Source organism: Electrona antarctica (assembly GCF_951216825.1).
Source record: "Electrona antarctica genome assembly, chromosome: 19".
In the NCBI taxonomy this organism is placed as follows: Eukaryota; Metazoa; Chordata; class Actinopteri; order Myctophiformes; family Myctophidae; genus Electrona; species Electrona antarctica.
This window is the reverse complement of record NC_136800.1, coordinates 24,313,089-24,331,748: the sequence shown is the minus strand read 5'-3', so window position 1 is coordinate 24,331,748 and position 18,660 is coordinate 24,313,089. Positions and strand designations below refer to the sequence as shown.

At 44.1% G+C, this 18,660-nt stretch overlaps 2 protein-coding genes and 1 long non-coding RNA gene across 3 annotated transcripts; all 3 read left to right on the top strand.

The window, feature by feature from the left end:
* The first annotated feature begins 231 nt into the window (after positions 1 to 231).
* LOC306912349 lies at positions 232 to 1,927 on the top strand. Its single transcript, XR_013788367.1, has 3 exons — positions 232 to 750; positions 1,055 to 1,103; positions 1,752 to 1,927. It is a non-coding gene; the product is annotated as an uncharacterized lncRNA (long non-coding RNA).
* A 1,993-nt stretch (positions 1,928 to 3,920) lies between these two features.
* Positions 3,921 to 7,249, top strand: LOC306912323 (DNA topoisomerase 3-beta-1-like; the record flags this gene model as incomplete). Its single annotated transcript, XM_079488463.1, has 2 exons — positions 3,921 to 4,814; positions 5,567 to 7,249. The coding sequence occupies 2 exons, from the start codon at positions 3,921 to 3,923 to the stop codon at positions 7,247 to 7,249; spliced, it is 2,577 nt and encodes an 858-aa protein (XP_079344589.1).
* Positions 7,250 to 13,670: 6,421 nt separating this feature from the next.
* LOC306912333 (uncharacterized protein) lies at positions 13,671 to 18,153 on the top strand. Its single transcript, XM_079488476.1, has 3 exons — positions 13,671 to 13,998; positions 15,517 to 15,687; positions 16,840 to 18,153. Exons 1-3 carry the CDS (start codon positions 13,830 to 13,832, stop codon positions 17,847 to 17,849), a joined length of 1,350 nt encoding a protein of 449 aa, XP_079344602.1. The 5' UTR covers positions 13,671 to 13,829; the 3' UTR covers positions 17,850 to 18,153.
* The last annotated feature ends 507 nt before the right edge of the window (positions 18,154 to 18,660 follow it).

Here is an 18,660-nt window from a genome sequence, read left to right as displayed (position 1 = left end):
TGTCGCGCGTGCGCAGTAAAGGATCCAGACACCTCTTTCTTTAATGCATTTTGCCCCCTGGCGGAGGAGGTGTGTAACTGTCGATAGATAGATAGATAGATAGATAGATAGACAGACAGACAGACAGACAGACAGACAGACAGACAGACAGACAGACAGACAGACAGACAGATAGACAGATAGATAGATAGATAGAGTGGGTTGAGCTTTTCCAATCATGTGACACCCCAATTACCCATATTCAGGACAGCTGAGACACCTGGCTGCTCACTGAATAAGAGGGAGCCACACCCAGCCATCAGAGTAGCTGGCTGGCTTGTTGTGTTTGCCTGGTGGTGTGTTGGGGTTGTAGGTGCAAGAGAATGTCATTGACGGTATGTAAGGTCTCCATGTGTTTTTGTAATTGTAAAGTTATGAGCAAAATCTAAGTGTTTCTTATTTTGCAGGCATCTGACAGTGGGAATCCCACCCTGGGATAGGCTGCTTGGTTTCCCCCCACCTGTTGTAGGCTATACTATAGCTTCGTATGACTCTCATGCGGAGCTGCTGTTTGTTGGCTCCTGATCGTTTAGTGGCTTGCTGCCCCATGGACCAGCTAGGAGTAGCCTACTGACTGTGTGGCTTCTCCACGCTATGGCCTCGTATGCATTCATGCATTCAGCTCCAGTTGGTTTGGTGGCATGCTCCAGGGACCGAGCGCTGATGACAGCATGGCCTCTCATTGCCTAGTGTGGCATTCTTAAATATGAGGTAAAGGGCTGCCTCTAACATATTGTACTTGTAGCCTATTTTAATTTGTAATTATGTCTATTAATATTGTCTTTGTTTTATTAGGAGGAGCTCTGTGCCCCTGCTCTTTTTGTCCTTATTAGTTTGGTTATTACTTGCGCAAGCAGAGCGTGCAAGTCATGTTTTCGGCCAGGTGCGGTGTTTGGGGCCAGCACACGTTATGACGTCATATGCTGGCCCCAAGCTGACCGCGCAGGTGTGTTTTTGTCATGCTACGAAGCATATGTCCCATGACGTGATGAAGATATGTACAAATGTCCCTTAGAATGCACGTGATATGATGTCATACGGACATACGGAAGCTGACCGTGCAGGTATGTTTTCCGTGAATCGTGATTTAGATTATGTACCAATGCCAGGGTATAATTGGTTGACGATGATGATACGTTTCAGTGTCAATTGACCCAGCCGATTACATTATACCACCAACCACTCAGAAAAGTAAATATACATACATGTACACATATATGGACACATGAGCATAATGACGTGTTAAATATATGTACCAGTGCCAGGTAGTTGACGGTGACGTAACGATGACGTGTTCCAGTGTGACGTTCTTGTTTGATTTAGTTTTGTTTAAGTTTATTTTGTTGTTTTGTGCAAACCAGCTCACCATTGAATTGATGCAAAATAATAGGTTTTGAATATATAAGTAAGTATATCTGACTCTGCCAGCAGTAGCAGTGGTGGGCTAGAGTTGTAGTCCTGACAGGTGGTGGGTCACGTGGTATAGGCTGTCTTGGGGTTTTAACTAGTTTAGTGCATGGTTTGTGAAATCAGTGTTGTGTGTATCTAACTTTATCCTTTTGTCTTGGTGTGTGTGTGTGTGTGTGTGTGTGTGTGTGTGTGTGTGTGTGTGTGTGTGTGTGTGTGTGTGTGTGTGTGTGTGTGTGTGTGTGTGTGTGTGTGTGTGTGTGTGTGTGTGTGTGTGTGTGTGTGTGTGTGTGTGTGTGGTGGAGGAGGAGGTGCAAACCTCACCCTTCACTCCCTGCCTTCCCCCTGTCAGCAAGGACACCTTTTGTTCCCCCTGGCTACTGGTTTTGTGGTAATAGTTAGCATAACTGACATTTTAACCTAGTTTCTGATATGTTGTAGTCATCCCTTTTTAAATAGGTTGTTCAAATAAATAATTCTATTTCTGACCTGATGACCCTTCCCTGTAGTTTTAAGTGATTAAAGTATTCTGCTTTGAGCCTAAATAAATTATTACATCTTTGTACTGGAAACACGCGTCTCTTCTCCCTTTATGTAAACCTGTTGGGTATTCAAGTGTGTATATATTATGTGTTATCATAGATTCTCTGGGTGAAACTCCCAGGGTGGCGTAGTCTGGTGTTCTGTGTCCGGGCCTTAGTGCCCTGGTCACAGAGAGATAGAGATAGATGGATGGATGGATAGATTAAAAACATGTATACATTGCATGTTTCCAGAAGCATGAGTAATACCCAGGCCAGGTCACTCTGTGCGATCCCTGTTAATAGGCTACATTATTGACTCATCATTCTACACATAATTCATCTAAACATAAAATTCCTCAATACAGCATGAAAGTTGGGTACATTACTGGTCACAAATATTTCACTTGCACTGGTCCATCTTGGGAGTTTGAGGAAATTTCTATATGCCACCTGATTTTATTTTATTTTCTGCACTGCTATAAAGCCATAATGGCACCAAGTGAGATGTATGCCTATTAAGTGCTATTTTCACATCCCACTGAGCATTTTTCGGGCTATTAGAAGTCTAAATATGTCTAAACGACTGTCTAAAACAGAGTTATAACTGCTTACATCACTGGCGCTGTACATCATCACGATAGATTTTTTTCGTCAGGTGAAACAACACAGCTTTCAGCTTCACAACAACTTCACAACATGGTGAAGTTTTGTAACGCATGTAATTGAAACACCACCGATCTTGTGAAAAATAAAAATCACACCTGTGTGAAGTGATCGGGGCACTCATCATTATACATCATCATACATTGTCTCATTAACAAGTGAATTTATGTGAATGGTTGATTACATTTTCGTCATTTGGCGGACATTTTACCTAATTTCTCCTTTCAATGGCAAATATGAGACGTGTCGGCACAAGATTTAGCAGACATTTGACATCATTTCTCCTTTCATTGTCAATTGAAAATTGAGACATGTGGGGACAAAAGCTGTATATAGGAGCGCCCCTCAAAAATCACACGTGTGAAGTGAGAGGTGCTCTTATCATCATACATCATATACATCACATTCCGTGCTTAGCCAATCATCAAATCATCACAAATGTAATTCTGGCTTCACTTTTCTGTCTTCACCTTTGTCTTCAATATTTGTGCTTACACAAGCATGGAAAGTTGGCCATAAAAAACGGAGCGGCCAAATATTCTAAAGTTCTGCCTGTCTGCCTACAATCATATTCTTTGAGACACACATCCAAGTTTTTGCCGGGCCAAACAAGTCAAGGAATCACGTGACGTTGATCCCCTACCCTACCCCTATTATATTGGCTCATACTAGGACATGAGGCAGAAGAATAGACAGACAGGCAGACAGACTGGTCCGTGTTGTAGCAAGGCTATGAATAGTTCTGAAAACTCCAGGCGTGAAAGACGCTTGAAGTTCTTGTACTATACCCAAACCATCATCTCATATTGTTTTCCTCTGTGTCGTGTCCCTATCATGGCCATTATATGGAGATGTACTGTATCTGTCTGTCTGACTGTCTGTCTGCCTGTGTCCCATCTATGACCATGATATGGAGTAGTATCTGTCTAGTGAAGTCTTTCCATGCCCATTTATGCCGACTCAACCCCATTGTCAGTGCATCTCAACCAATAGGCGGTGCCAGGCGTCACCACGTTGTTTGACCACCGAACCCAGGAAGAGCTTTTAAAGTGGTCATGGCTGTTTCAGTATGTTGTCTGTGTCACGGTTCCACCCCTGTGAGCTTGTGATGTCATATCTTAGTGTGACATCTTCAGTGACATCACCAGAGCTTCTGAGCTCTTTTTGGTGGTGGTCTTTAGCAAGTCCTAACACTTGGTCTTTGGATTCTTCTGTAAGGGGTTTCCCCCTCCATTGTCTTTTGGATCCTTCAAACTACCCTTGCGTTATGTGTCTTCATTGTTGACAATGAGGACGGTTCTGATGGTGGCGGAGAAGCCGTCTTTGGCTCACTCCATTGCCAAGATCCTTTCCAAAGGAACCTGTTCAAGTCGCAAAGGCCTCAATGGAGCATGCTCCGTGCACGACTACACCAGCATCTTCCACGGCCAAACGGTGCGCTTCAAGATGACTTCTGTTTGTGGGCACGTGATGAGCTTGGACTTAATTGGGAAGTACAATAACTGGGACAAGGTGGACCCAGCTGAGCTCTTCAGTAAAGCTGAGAAGAAGGAAGCCAATCCCAAACTCAATATGGTTAAGTTCCTCCAAGTTGAAGCTAAAGGATGTGACTGTGTGGTTTTGTGGTTGGACTGTGACAAAGAGGGAGAGAACATCTGTTTTGAAGTCTTGGATGCCATCCAGCCAGTTATGAGCAAGGCCTGTGGTAGCAAGCAAACCGTGTACCGTGCCAAGTTCAGCTCCATCACTGACACAGATATCTGGAATGCCATGAATCGCCTGGAAGAGCCCAACCGAAACGAGGCTCTGTCAGTGGACGCCCGCCAAGAACTTGATTTGCGAATCGGCTGTGCATTCACTCGGTTTCAGACCAGGTATTTCCAGGGTAAGTACGGTAACCTGGACTCCACCTTAATCTCATTCGGACCCTGCCAGACCCCGACGCTTGGCTTCTGCGTGGAGCGCCATGACAAGATCCAATCCTTCAAGCCAGAAACATACTGGGTCCTGCAGGCAAAAGTGTTCAAAGGGAAGGAAAGCCCACTTATACTGGACTGGGAAAGGATGAGAGTGTTTGACAGAGAAGTGGCTCAGATGTTTGTCAACCTGGCCAAGGCCTCCAGAGAGGCCCGGGTGGAGTCTGTGAGTAAGAAGGAGAAGGCAAAGCAGCGACCACAGGCAGTAGCGAAACTACCTGGCAGTGGGCCCCGGTGCAAATATTTTGTGTGGGCCCCCTAAAATATAATAATAATACTAATAATGTGCTGCGGGGGGGCGATGCGATGTGAAATGATGCGTAGCGCTTCATTGTACCAAATGCGTCTTTGAACTGTACCTAAGCGATCTGATAGTAAAATATTCAATCAATTTGCATGTTTCACTTTCAATCATTCTGTATCTGTGTATCTGTAGCACTGCAGGGCTGCAGCCTACAGGCTATCAGAAATGACTTTGGACAGATGGAAAAAACTTTAGTTAAACTTGCAGAGTGACAGATTACTTTACCTGGGTTACATCTTCTGATAGTGCTGACATGACATAATAATCCCATCTAGTGTTTCATTAGCGCGACGGAACATGACAGAATAGGCTACAGCTGAGCTATGTTGTGCTGCTGACAGGCAGCGCATGAACACAAACACACACGTTGAAACAAGGTGGTAAAAATACCAAGAAGGAGTGGACAGTGATGTCACTGTTATGCAACACGGAAGTAGTATGGACTTGAAGCTGTTTATAAACCAGCAGTCAGTGACATCACTGACGAATCCTTGGTGTTACTCTTCCTGCGACCGATAGCCCCTGAAACCAGGCTTTCACCGTCGTCCTGACTCTTTCTTTTTATTTTCCTTCCCCTTCATGGGCCCCTTGGGGGGCTGGGCCCCGGTGCAATGCACCTGTTGCACCGTCGATAAAATCGCCACTGACCACAGGCCTTGAACACGGTGGAGATGCTGCGTGTGGCAAGCTCCGCCCTCGGCATGGGTCCTCAGCATGCCATGCAGATAGCAGAACACCTATACACCCAGGGCTACATCAGCTATCCCCGTACGGAGACCACCCACTACCCAGACAACTTTGATCTGAAGGGGACCCTCCGACAGCAGGCCACCAATCCCCTGTGGGGACAGGAGGTGAAGACTCTGCTTTCTGACGGACTGAACCGACCCAGGAAGGGGGTGGATGCTGGGGATCATCCTCCTATCACCCCCATGAGAGCCGCTTCAGAGGGAGAGTTGGGATGTGACGGCTGGCAGCTGTACGACTACATCACGCGCCACTTCATTGCCACCGTTAGTCAGGACTGCAAGTACCTGCAGACAGTCATCGACTTCTGTATCGGGACTGAAGGCTTCTCCTGCACCGGCAAAACACTCATATCCCCAGGGTTCACGGCGGTGATGCCACGGCAGAGAATTCCCCCGGAGGAGGCGTTGCCGGCATGCGAGTGCGGCAAGGTCTTTACCGTGGACGAGATCAAACTGGTGGAGAAGCAGACCAGTGCCCCCGACTACCTGACAGAGGCGGAGCTCATCACGCTGATGGAGAAGCACGGCATCGGTACGGATGCCAGCATCGCTGTCCACATCAACAACATCTGCCAGAGGAACTATGTGACGGTGGAGAGTGGCCGTAAGCTCAAACCCACCAACCTGGGCATCGTGCTGGTCCATGGCTACTACAAGACAGACGCGGAGCTTGTGCTGCCTACCATCCGCAGTGCCGTGGAGAAGCAGCTGAACCTCATAGCCATGGGCAAGGCCAACTACCAGGAGGTCCTCCAACACACACTGGACATCTTCAAGAGGAAGTTCCACTATTTTGTCGACTCTGTCAGCATCATGGACGAGCTTATGGAAGTGTCCTTCTCCCCCATTGCTGCCACTGGGAAGCCCATGTCCCGCTGCGGAAAGTGCCGTCGCTTCATGAAGTACATCCAGGCCAAGCCCAGCCGACTGCACTGCTCCCACTGTGACGAGACGTACAGCCTGCCACAGAACGGAGCCATCAAGCTGTACAAGGAGCTGCGCTGTCCGCTGGACGACTTTGAACTGCTGCTGTGGACTTCTGGCGCCCGGGGAAAGAGTTACCCGCTTTGTCCTTACTGCTTCAGCAACGCCCCCTTCCAGGACATGAAGAAAGGCATGGGCTGTAACGAGTGCACCCACCCGTCCTGTCAGCATTCCCTCAGCTCCCTGGGGATCGGTCAGTGCGTGGAGTGCGACAGCGGAGTCCTGGTGCTCGACACCACCTCAGGTCCCAAATGGAAGATGGCCTGTAATAAATGCAATGTAGTCGTGCACTTCTTTGAACACGCGCACAGGGTACAGGTGGCACGGGAGAGCTGTGATTCCTGTGATGCGTCCCTGGTGGCGGTGGATTTCAACAAGAACCTCAATCCACTGCCGGGCAGCGAGACGCAGCACACGGGCTGTGTGTTCTGCGACCCGGTCTTCCAGGACCTGGTGGAGCTCAAGCATGCCACCATGAGGCACCCCATGCACCGTGGAGGAGGGGCCAGGCGGGGAGGCCACGGTAGGGGCAGAGGAGGACACCGGGGCAACCCCAAAAAGCCAAAGGACAAAATGGCTGCTCTGGCAGCTTACTTTGTCTAACATATCTGCTGCAACATATCATGTTGTTCAACACATGTGTCTTCTAGTCTTAATGTACTGTATGTCAGCGATGCTCAACCTGTGAGTCAGGGACCACTAGTGGGCTGTGAGAATATTGCAAGTGGGGCTCCAAATAATCTGCAAAACACTATGATTCTATGATAATATAAAACATAAAAACTCACTCCCGGGCGCTCTTATTTATATTATACATTATAAAATGCACATGGTCCACCCATGTGACCACAACTGTTCAGATGCGTGGGCCGCGAATGCTTGAGATGTGTGGGTACTGATGCAGACAATGTTGAGATCCACTGCTGTATGGTGATGGACTGACGCTTCTGATTTAACCTTCCTGAATAAAGTCTGAACCGTGAATACACAGAGATATAGTCAAAATGACGTTGAAGTTGTTTATCTATGGTGATTGGCTCAATCAATCAATCAATCAATCAATCAATCAATGTCTATGGAGCTGTACACACATTCACCAGATGATGTAAACTTCAAATCACCAGGATCAGTCTGTGAACAGTGTTGCCATGTCTGCTTAAGCAACTTGAGCTTGTTTATCTAAGTTGTAAATATTGGCATTTTTGTCAAGATGTCTTTTGAAAATAGCAGATGCACAAGCTGTCAAGCTCACAACGTGTCATGGTATGACACGCTGTGAGCTGCTTTTTTCAAATATAAGATGGTACTATGAAGAACTTTCTTGTTACTTGCGCAAGCAGAGCAGAGCAGAGGTACTGCGATCGGCTGGGTATGTATGTCGGTTTATTCCACCGGCCAATGAGGGACCACTATATTCTCGATGACGTAACTAGAGCCTAGTCCCTCCTGTTGAACAAAGCTAGCGTATCGCGTCAGATTCAACAACAACCAAAGCTAGCCGGAAGCATGACGGAGGGGTAATAAAGAGACTCAGAGAGCAGATGTGGGTTTGCTTCCTTAGACCATGGCTGAGAGAAGCAAGTGTGTTTATTTTACTCATTATATACACGTCAACACAATTGACACATCCGGCATCCGGTTTCAGTATAAAAGCATATATAAATATACATACAATGACAATGATATATTTATATACACAGGCAATTAATGATAATTTTTAATACATCTCAACACCCCCACTTGATCGTGAATTGGTAAACATAAAAATAAATAACCAAACAAAAAAAAAACAAAGAACCCTTGAAGGAAAAAAAACTTTGGACTGTGTGTTATTCTCCAAACATGAAACCCTCAAAATTTCTCAATTGACACAGCCTGGCTGGTTTTGTCATAACATCGGCAACCATTTGTTCAGTTGGACAATACTCGAGAATCACTTTACCATCATTGACAGTTGATCTTACAAAGTGGTATCTTATGTCAATATGTTTTGACCTCTGTCTCTGTACAGGATTTTTAGCTAACGCTATTGTACCTTGATTGTCCTCGTAAATCTTTGGCTGCATGTAATGAAATTCATCAATACATTGTAACAATTGAATCAAATACAAACACTCTTGTAGAGTTGCCGCTAAAGCCATGTACTCAGCTTCACAAGTTGAAAGTGCTACGGTGTATTGCTTTTTAGACCTCCATGAAATCAAAGGGCCCTCTGGGTTTAGGCTGACACAATAACCACTAGTGCTACGTCTGTCACTTGCATCCTCTGCCCAGTTTGCATCACTATATGCTATCAAGCCTAGTTCCTCACATTTCCTATAGCATAAGGATTTTTCCCTGGTTCCCTTCAGATATCTCAGCACATGTTTCACTGTGATCCACTGCTCTTCTGTTGGTTTAGAAAAATATTGTGAAAGTTTTCCCACTACAAAACTCAGATCTGGCCTGGTACAAGTAGTCAAGTATATTAGACTACCCACAACTTCCCTGTACTTTCTCACATCCCCCAATGACTCACTGCTGTCAGTGTAGTTCAATTTTGCCTCACAGGGTGTTGTTCTTGGCTTGCAGTCCTGCATGTCAAATCTAGTCAATATTTTGTCAACATATTTCCTTTGTGACATAGTCACATAATGTTCACCTTGTTCAAAATCAATACCAATGAAATGTTTCAATTTGCCTAAGTCTTTCATTCTGAATTTTCCTGTAAGCATTTCTTTGACATCAATCATCACATTGTCATCACTTGCTGCAATTATTATATCATCGACCCAAAATAAAATGAATACCTTTTGATCCTTCATTTCCCTTGTGTAAACACAATAATCAACTGGGTTCTGAATAAATTGATTTTTAGTTAAAAAATCATGCAACATCTTGTTCCAATTTCTCCCTGATTGTTTTAAACCATACAAAGATTTATTTAGTTTACACACCAGCATGTCCCCATTCTCAGATGTAACTTCATATCCCTCTGGTTGTCTCATGTAAAAAATCTCAAAATCTATTGGTGCATGCAAATAGGCCGTTTTGACGTCCATTTGGTGTAAGATCATATTCTCTTGTGCTGCCTTTTGCATCAATACCCTCACACTAGTCTGGTTTGCCGTTGGTGAAAAAGTCTCTTCATAATCCACACCTGGTTTTTGATTGAAACCTTTGGCTACATAACGTGCCTTGAATTGTTTAGATTCATCTGCATTTGTTTTTAAAGCATACACCCATCTACCCCCCACTATTTCTTTGCCTTCTGGCAGTTTAGTCAGGGTAAACGTGTCATTTTCCTTTAGTGATTCAATTTCCTCATCCATAGCTCTTGCCCATAACTTAGAGTCAGGTGATGCCATTGCCTGCTTTACTGTGTGGCACATCACAAATGACTCTATAACAATAATCAAAGGTTATGTCATCTAGGTCATCAGATTTTACTTGACACTCATAATCCTTTAAATACTGAGGTGGTTTCACTTTTCTTCTGGGATATGTTGCACTCTGGCCACTGTCACCTGCCTGAGCACTGACCAAATCATCCATCTCCCCTGCTTCTTGTTCCTGTATCTCACTGGTTTGGCCATCTTCACCTGCCTGAACATTTGCCAAATCACTCATTTCAACAACCACCTCTTGTTCTTGTGTCTCGTTAGTTTCCCTATCTTCAGGGAGGTGGTTTACAGTCCTTCCCCCACTGCAATCATCATCCCACTCTGTTTGGGTCTGAATCTCAATGACATTCCTTTGAATGAACTTTACCAATCTGTGCTTAGTTACCTTCCCAGTGTCGGGATAAAACACTAAATAGGCTGGGCTATTTTTATCATATCCTACAAATATCCCTTTTTCACATCGTGAATCCAACTTTTTCTTATTTTGTTTATATGCATAGCATGGGGACCCAAAAGTTCTCATTCTTGAAAGGTTTGGCCTCTTTCCTGTCAGCATGTAATATGGGGTCTGTCCTACACGCTTATTGAAACATCTATTTCGAATAACAGCAGCCGTCATTACCGCATATGTCCACAATTCCCTTGGTAATTTGCACTCAATCAGCATACATCTGGCCATCTCAAACAGCGTTCGCCAATTTCTTTCAGCTGTCCCATTCTGATGGGGTGAGTATGGAGCTGAGGTCTCATGTCTAATGGACTTTCCGCTTAACAATGCCTGAAAGTGACCAGAAGTATACTCAGTACCATTATCCGAACGAATACACTTAATTTTCCCATAAGGTGAAACATCGGCAATGTACTTCTCTGTAGCTTGGACTGTATCACTCTCAGATTTCAAGAAATAAACAAAAGTAGCTCCTGAATAGTCGTCAGTAAATGCTAAAGCATATTTGAATCCGTCTTTAGCCGTTGGATCAATTGGTCCAGATAAATCAGTGTGTACAAGTTCTAGTGCTGCTTTAGCTCTTTGGTCTGGTTCTCTATTTCGGCTCTGAGCAAATTTACCTTCTATACACACATCGCATGACAACTTGGAAATATCAACCTTGCCTTTAATTTCCATACCATCAGTTACATTCTGCAGTTTTAACACATCTTCGTAGTTGCAATGTCCCAGAATCTCATGCCACGTCTTGATGTCATAGCATCCATGACATTCATCAACATCAATACTCTCATCAACGGTGTTTACATAAAACAACCTGTCATGTACCTTAATGTCGAATGTCGTGCCGTCTCTCTGGATGAACTTGTTCTGTCCCTCTTTGAAGATGAATGTGGCTCCATTTGATGTTGCTGCGTTGACTGAGAAAATGTCTTGGGGAAAGGATGGAACATACAGCGCCCCCTTCAGCATCGTTTCCACCTCTCGACCCTTGGTATCTCTCAGGTAAAACACTGCAGTACCTCTCTTCAGCGCTACGCCAGAGGCCCTCACTCCATCAGCCATCTCCAGAACATTCCTCCGTGGCTCGAAATTCTCATCGAAGTTTCGGAACTTCTTCACGTCGGTCACAATATGTGACGTAGCCCCGGTGTCGACCATCAGCCCTCTGCTCAGAGTATTACTCCGACAAAGTCTCTGCTTCGGTCTCCCGGCGCCGTCCGAGTCGCGGTTCACCTGGCCCACCTTGAAGGTGAACGCGTGCTCCTCTTCATCCTGCGTCACATTGACGTTGTCTTTCCGTCTTCTTCGTCTGCAGTTGGTGTCGTTATGTGTTGGACTTCTGCAAAGACTGCACCACTGTCTCTGTTCTTTCTGACCAGCAGCATCTCCGCACTCAAACGATTTGTGCCCTCTCTGGCCGCAGTTATAACAGGACAGTCTCACGTCGTTGTCCTTGCTTCTTAGTCTCATCACGCTGTCATCCCCGGAACTGCTACTGAACCTTTCAGTGATCTCGTAACTCCTCAGTTTGGACTTAAAGTCGGCGAAGGTGATCCTGTCATCACTTTGTGCGATGTGGATGGAAAATGGCTTATAAGATTCTGGCAGCCCCTTCAGAACCATTGCTGTTAGCAAGCCATCACTCAAAGTCTCTTCCGCATTTCTCAGTGCCGTGATAGCTGTTTCTGCTCGTATAATATATGCTGTCATTGTTTCATCTGCAGTTTTCCGGAGCGACGTCAGCTCTGTGTACAAACTGATCACCCTCGGTTTCCCCTTGCCCGCATAGTGATCTTTCAGAATCTGTAACGCCTTTCTTCCGTCATCCGCTGCCTCACGCATAACCAACGACAAACTTGTATCATCGAGCACTTGAACCAATTCAGCGTAAGCATTTTCATTTTTCTCGGCGTCCTCAGCGTCTCTTGCTGCGGCCTCCTCCGCACCGAGTATTTCCTCATCGTCGTACTCGTATAGTATGGTTTTTTTCAGCCCCTTCAGCCGGAGGTAACCGAGAAATTTTACCAACCATAATTCAAAGTTCCTTTCATCTCCGTCAAAGCGAATACGGTTCCATTGGTTGTTGCCTCTACCACTGGGCTCCATGACCTGTTGAACAAAGCTAGCGTATCGCGTCAGATTCAACAACAACCAAAGCTAGCCGGAAGCATGACGGAGGGGTAATAAAGAGACTCAGAGAGCAGATGTGGGTTTGCTTCCTTAGACCATGGCTGAGAGAAGCGAGTGTGTTTATTTTACTCATTATATACACGTCAACACAATTGACACATCCGGCATCCGGTTTCAGTATAAAAGCATATATAAATATACATACAATGACAATGATATATTTATATACACAGGCAATTAATGATAATTTTTAATACATCTCAACACCTCATGCCAGAATAGTACCTCTCAGTCCCGGCATAGTAGTTCCGGAGTGGTTCCAATGGATGGTGTGGCCCTGGTCTTTCCCTAGTGGGTCTGATCGAGGGTAGCTATACTGGGACGTAAGTCGGGACTTGATCACCCTGGCTGGGTCACCTGAGTGAGGGGTATGATGTTCGCGAGACCCGAAACCCTGATGACCTTGGGATAGGGATACATCACTGAGGATAGGCCTACGTCCCAGTTGCATCCATGCGATGTATTTTCGTTCTAAAGTATATGCTTCAAAATTGGTATAAGGTCAATAGGGGGTAGGCTATGTACGGTATGTCGGAGTACTCCACCGGCCGATAAGGCGATCGGCTGGGTTTGTATCTATGTCAGTGTACTCCACCGGCCAATAAGGGATCACTGATCCTGATTACGCAACTAAAGTACGTTTCAAAGTTGATATAAGGTCAATGGTTTATGTATGAGTATGTATACAGTATGTCAGGGTATGTACATGTCGGTGTCCTCCAACAGCCAATAACTAAGGGACCACCATTCTTGGTGACGTAAGTTATGTCACCATTACCCGTTATTGACTTTATACCAACCTTGAAACATACCTTAGTTACGTGACGTAACTAAGGTATGTTTCAAGGTTGATATAAGGTCAATAACCGGTCTAAAGGATATAGAATAGCTATTCTAGCAACCAACTAGAGCTGCTGCTTCTAGTTGGTTGCTTATTTCACAGGATCTGGCAACACTGTCTGCGACCTAACCCGGATGTTTTTGTTTATTTATTGCAGAATTACAGATCCCTTGACACCTCCTTTATAGCTCTATGCTTGACACTTTTCAGAATAGCCTTGTCATGGTGATATTATAGCAGCACATACGTGCTGACCACGGTGAGCTAACGTTCGTTTTTAATCGTTTTCGCTTTTGCATAGTACTTAATTGTGCTGATATGACGTTGCTTAAAACGCTGAAGTCCTTGATCAACCAGCGACTCTCTGTAGCTGCTGAAGAGATATTCGTGGTGGTGGAGAGAATTCTAACAGAATATGAGGACCAGGCGTTCTGCTCCAAACAGCACGTTGAAAACCAACGCAGAACACTGCAACTACACAGAGCAGGTTGGTACAGCCACTTCCGTCTCTACACTGTAGCAGCTCCATGGTATTCCCCTAGCCCCATATGCCCTCTCCCTGTAGCTCGGAGCTACAGAATGAGCGTAGGGAGAGGGCACATATGGGGCTACATGGTACCCTAGATACTGGTCTTAAACCAGCACAATACAACCACAGTATTGATTGATTGATTGAAATATGTATTAACAGTTTGCAGAATTACAGTATATTTCAAGCACAATTCAATACAAAGACTGTGAGTGGACGACCCAATAAAGCATTACACTTGTTTACAAGAGGGTCCACCTTGTTCAATTCCTCAACACATTTAGAGACGTACAAATAGAAACTTCTATAGCCAAAGAACAGAACAGGAATTCATCATAAAGGAGGTAAAAAGGGAAAAGAAACATATACAGTGAGGGGAAAAAGGGGGCCATGAGTTTCGAATTGCAGCCGTCCGTGAGCGGTTTTGAGAGCGGTTTTGAAGGAGTCAAGGGATTTGCATGTCTTAATGACTGTTGATAGGGCGTTCCACATTTTGGTGGCATAGGAGCAAAATAATTTAGTCCCTTGTTTGTGCCGAATCTGGGTTGCACGTGGTTTGTTGCACTCCCTCTGGTGTGGGTGTGGACTTCGTTAACATTAAGGAAGTATTTAGACAGGTACATGCGTATCTTGGTGGTGTATCGAATGTGGACCAGACCCATTGCAAGATGCTGTAGCCTACTCTGTTGTCGACCCTAAGCCATTCCAGCCTGTCAAAGTGGGCAGGGGTGAGGTGGGTTCGGGGGGTGAGGCCAAGTAGGAGCGTGAATAATTTGTTTTGGGAAGTCTGGAGCATTTTATTTAGGGCCTTTGAGGTGCTGTGGTACCAAGAGGTGCATGCATAGTCGAAGAAACCTTGTACGAGGGCTCCTGTTAGGGTCTTCAAGGTGTTTTGTTGACCAGTGAGGAGATCCTGTAAAGGAATCTTGTTCTTTGGTTGACCTTTTTTTTCACCGGCTGCCAGGCGCGGCTACACTAATAACTTTGGGGCGGGCCCGTCTAGATTATGAATGGACAGGTATCAGTCAAAAGGGAGACATCGAAGAGGAAGGACGGGTGGGGTGGGATCAACATATGGAATGTCAGAACAGGTCAGCTCCATATATGGAGATCTAAGGGTTTGAGGTCAGATGTAGAGTTGCCGGCCGGCTCCATATATGCAGATCTAGGTGATGATCCAGTCTTCTCTATGTATGGCTATCCAGGATTTGATGAGGTCAGTGTCATGATCTTCATACATGGAGACGGCCATATATGGAGCGTGTCACGAGGTGTGGCGGACTGACGGCCATATATGGTGGCGTGACGGCCTGACTGACTGACGGACAGGTTTTGCAGGATTTCATAGTAATATGCGACCTACAATCGCAATAACACAAAAAACAATAAACTAATAAACAAATCTATAAGTAGAACAATCAATCTTATCCAGCCAGAAAGCACGTTGAGTTTATCCCTCCTCTCTCCTCCTGCTAGGTCTACCTCTCCTGGAGATTTCCACCAAACATGAGGAGAGCAGCCCCATTCTGGTCCAGGAGGAACCACAGATTGAAGAGGGACAAGAGGAGCTACTTCAAAGTCCAGAGGAAGCCGATGGGTCAACGTTGACATCACTAGATAGGAAGGTGACAGAAGACACTATCTCAGGTGGGAAAAAAAGTAAATTTGTATCACACCTTTATCCTCCAAGGCACCAACCTGCTCATCGGGAGCAGTTAGGGGTTATCTGTCTGTCTGTCTGTCTGTCTGTCTGATGATTCTTGATGACTATTTTTATGTATTTGATGTATTACAATGTGTTGTTCTTGCTATGAGATACAACACAAATAAAAACATGCAACACAAGGATAAAGGAAACATTCAGTCCAAATATCCCATTTGCTAATTCACAACAAGAACAACAACAACAACTACTACTTTGGTGTTGAAATTTTTAATTTCTCTAAATATAAACTTTCACAACAGCAGACAGCCCAAGTACAAATATAATTTATGAAACAGCTACTACAGTGAAGTCGGTTCACTGAAGTTGTTAACACATCTTGTGCCCAAGACGTCTGTGGACGTCTTGGGTATTACCGCACGTGCTGTGCCCAAGACGTCCGTGGGCGTCTTTGAAAAAATAAAAATATATATATTTTTTTAATACATGGTGCCAAAGTTTGTGTTTTCGCCATTGAGAATGCATTGGGCGTTTAAATTAAATAACTCAGAAACTATAAAACATTTAAAAGTAAAAAGTTCCAGCATGTGTCTCCACTGTCAGCTGAATTAAAAAAAAAATGAATGGATTTTCTAGGTGAAAGTGGTTTTCACCCACTTTTGCGTGGGCACACAAAGTGTTTTAATAGGATATACAGTATATGTATGACGAGGTACCAATTGAGTGTGCAAAACCTTACATATACTAAATTGTGTATAGGGTCAATATAAGTCAAATAATATAGCCTTTAATAGGAGTATCTTTTTATATTTTTCCAAAAAGAATACAAACAGCCAATAGCATATTACAAGTTTGAACCTAAGGCAACTAAAACAATTGTTGTTTGCTGTAGTACATAAGGCAGTGTTTGAATCTGCATACAGGGATCTCGCCTTGAACATACAACAACATATTTTATACCTTTAAAATTCTTCACAAGAAACCTAAATCATGAACATGTAATGAAGTTCCCTCCAAGAAAAAAGGCTCCAAGTATCACAGCTATAAAAACAGATATGGTGCGTGATTATTATTATTATTGTTGTATGTATAAAACATTTAGCTAATGATTTTCTGTCATTGTATCATTTGCCTAGACTTCCTGCACCTCCCTGTGTGTAACAATGAGGTCTTCCCGGAAAAACAACAACAGGAGAGCCATAGCTCCAGTCTGGTCCAGGAGGAAGCGGAGCCTCCACAAATTAAACACGAACAAGAGGAGCTACTTCAAATAACAGAGGAGGCTGAGGGGTCTATGACATTAATAACAATGAAAAGAGAAGAAGATGATGATGACAAAGATGACAATAGAGAGCCTCTAGCCAGCACCTCAACTGAACACATGAGAACACAGACTGATTTAGTGAACTGTGGAACATCACTACCAACTAGTGATGCACAGCTCCTCTTTTCACGCGATTCTGAATTTGACACTGATAGTGATGAGTGGGAGGAGACCAGGAAAGATCAGTCTGCTTTAATCCTACTGCAATCGCACAAGACACAAACGGTGGAAAGACAAAGATTTCCTTTGAGCCAGGACCTGAAATCATCAGCACAAGCTCACTCCATGAGTAGTCACACTGTGACGAAGCACTTTACTTGTATAGTTTGTGGCAAAACCTTTAATCGTAAGGGGAATCTGAATACACACAAGATTATTCATACAGGGGAAAAGCTGCTTTCTTGTATAGTTTGCGGCAAAGCCTGTGTTCATAATTCACAGCTGGAGAAACACATGAGGACGCATACAGGAGAAAGACCCTTTAGTTGTGTTGTTTGTGGCAAAAGCTTTAATCGCAAAGAATATCTAAAGACACATATGAGGATTCATACAGGGGAAAAGCCCTTTTTTTGTACAGTTTGTTGCAAAAGTTTTAACCGTAAGGAAAATCTCATTGCACACATGAGGACTCATACAGGGGAAAAGCCTGTTAGCTGTACAGTTTGTGGCAGAGGCTTTGGTAATAATTCACAGCTGGAAAAACACATGAGGACTCATACAGGGGAAAAACCCTTTAGTTGTATCGTTTGTGAACAAAGATTCAGTCGAAATGATAGTCTGAGAAGACACATGAGGATTCATATAGGGGATACAATATTTTAGTAGCACATGTTTTACGCAGGATTTCACACAGACAAATGTATCCCCTTTCATTTTAATCCAGGATGACAAAAACAAGTCGTAAAGCAGAAGAGTCACATAATCTGAAAATATCAAACGACCACTATCTAAAATCCCAGTTGAAGAGAAGTTTGTACATGAATACATTTGTTTGTGGCTTATATTGTGCGTATTGCATATTGATTTCTTATTTGTTTTATTATTGCTTTGCCCCTGTTATCGCTGCTTGCAGCTATATTAATACTTGTGATTAGTTGAATACAGAAGAATGCCAGAACTTTTGGTTAGAAACAGTGTCTTGTGAGTTGTGACTGAGGAATGTGGATAATGTTTTGTAAAACTCATGGATTAAAATTATGGATGTATTTCCGTCATTTGGATATTTTGAACAGTAATGGTGTGTGTGTGTGTGTGTGTGTGTGTGTGTGTGTGTGTGTGTGTGTGTGTGTGTGTGTGTGTGCGCGCGCTGGTGGATGTACAAATACAAATTTCACTCATTCCTCATGTGCAGTGGCCTCCAGTTGACTAATATTCTTGGACTTATAAAGGCATTATAACACTTGTTATAAATGTTTATGCATAACAACTTGATGTATGAAGTATTTTAGGAAGTATTTTAACGTATAATAATATAATTTATAAGGGCTGGTCATAATACATTATGAACTCAGTCGAACACCACACTAGATAACTAACCGGTAAAGTGTGTGTGAGAGAGAATGAAAACAAAACATTGCACTTAATTGGTAGGCTACTTGCCCAGGCAGGTTTGGGCAGGTTAGAATTGCATGAT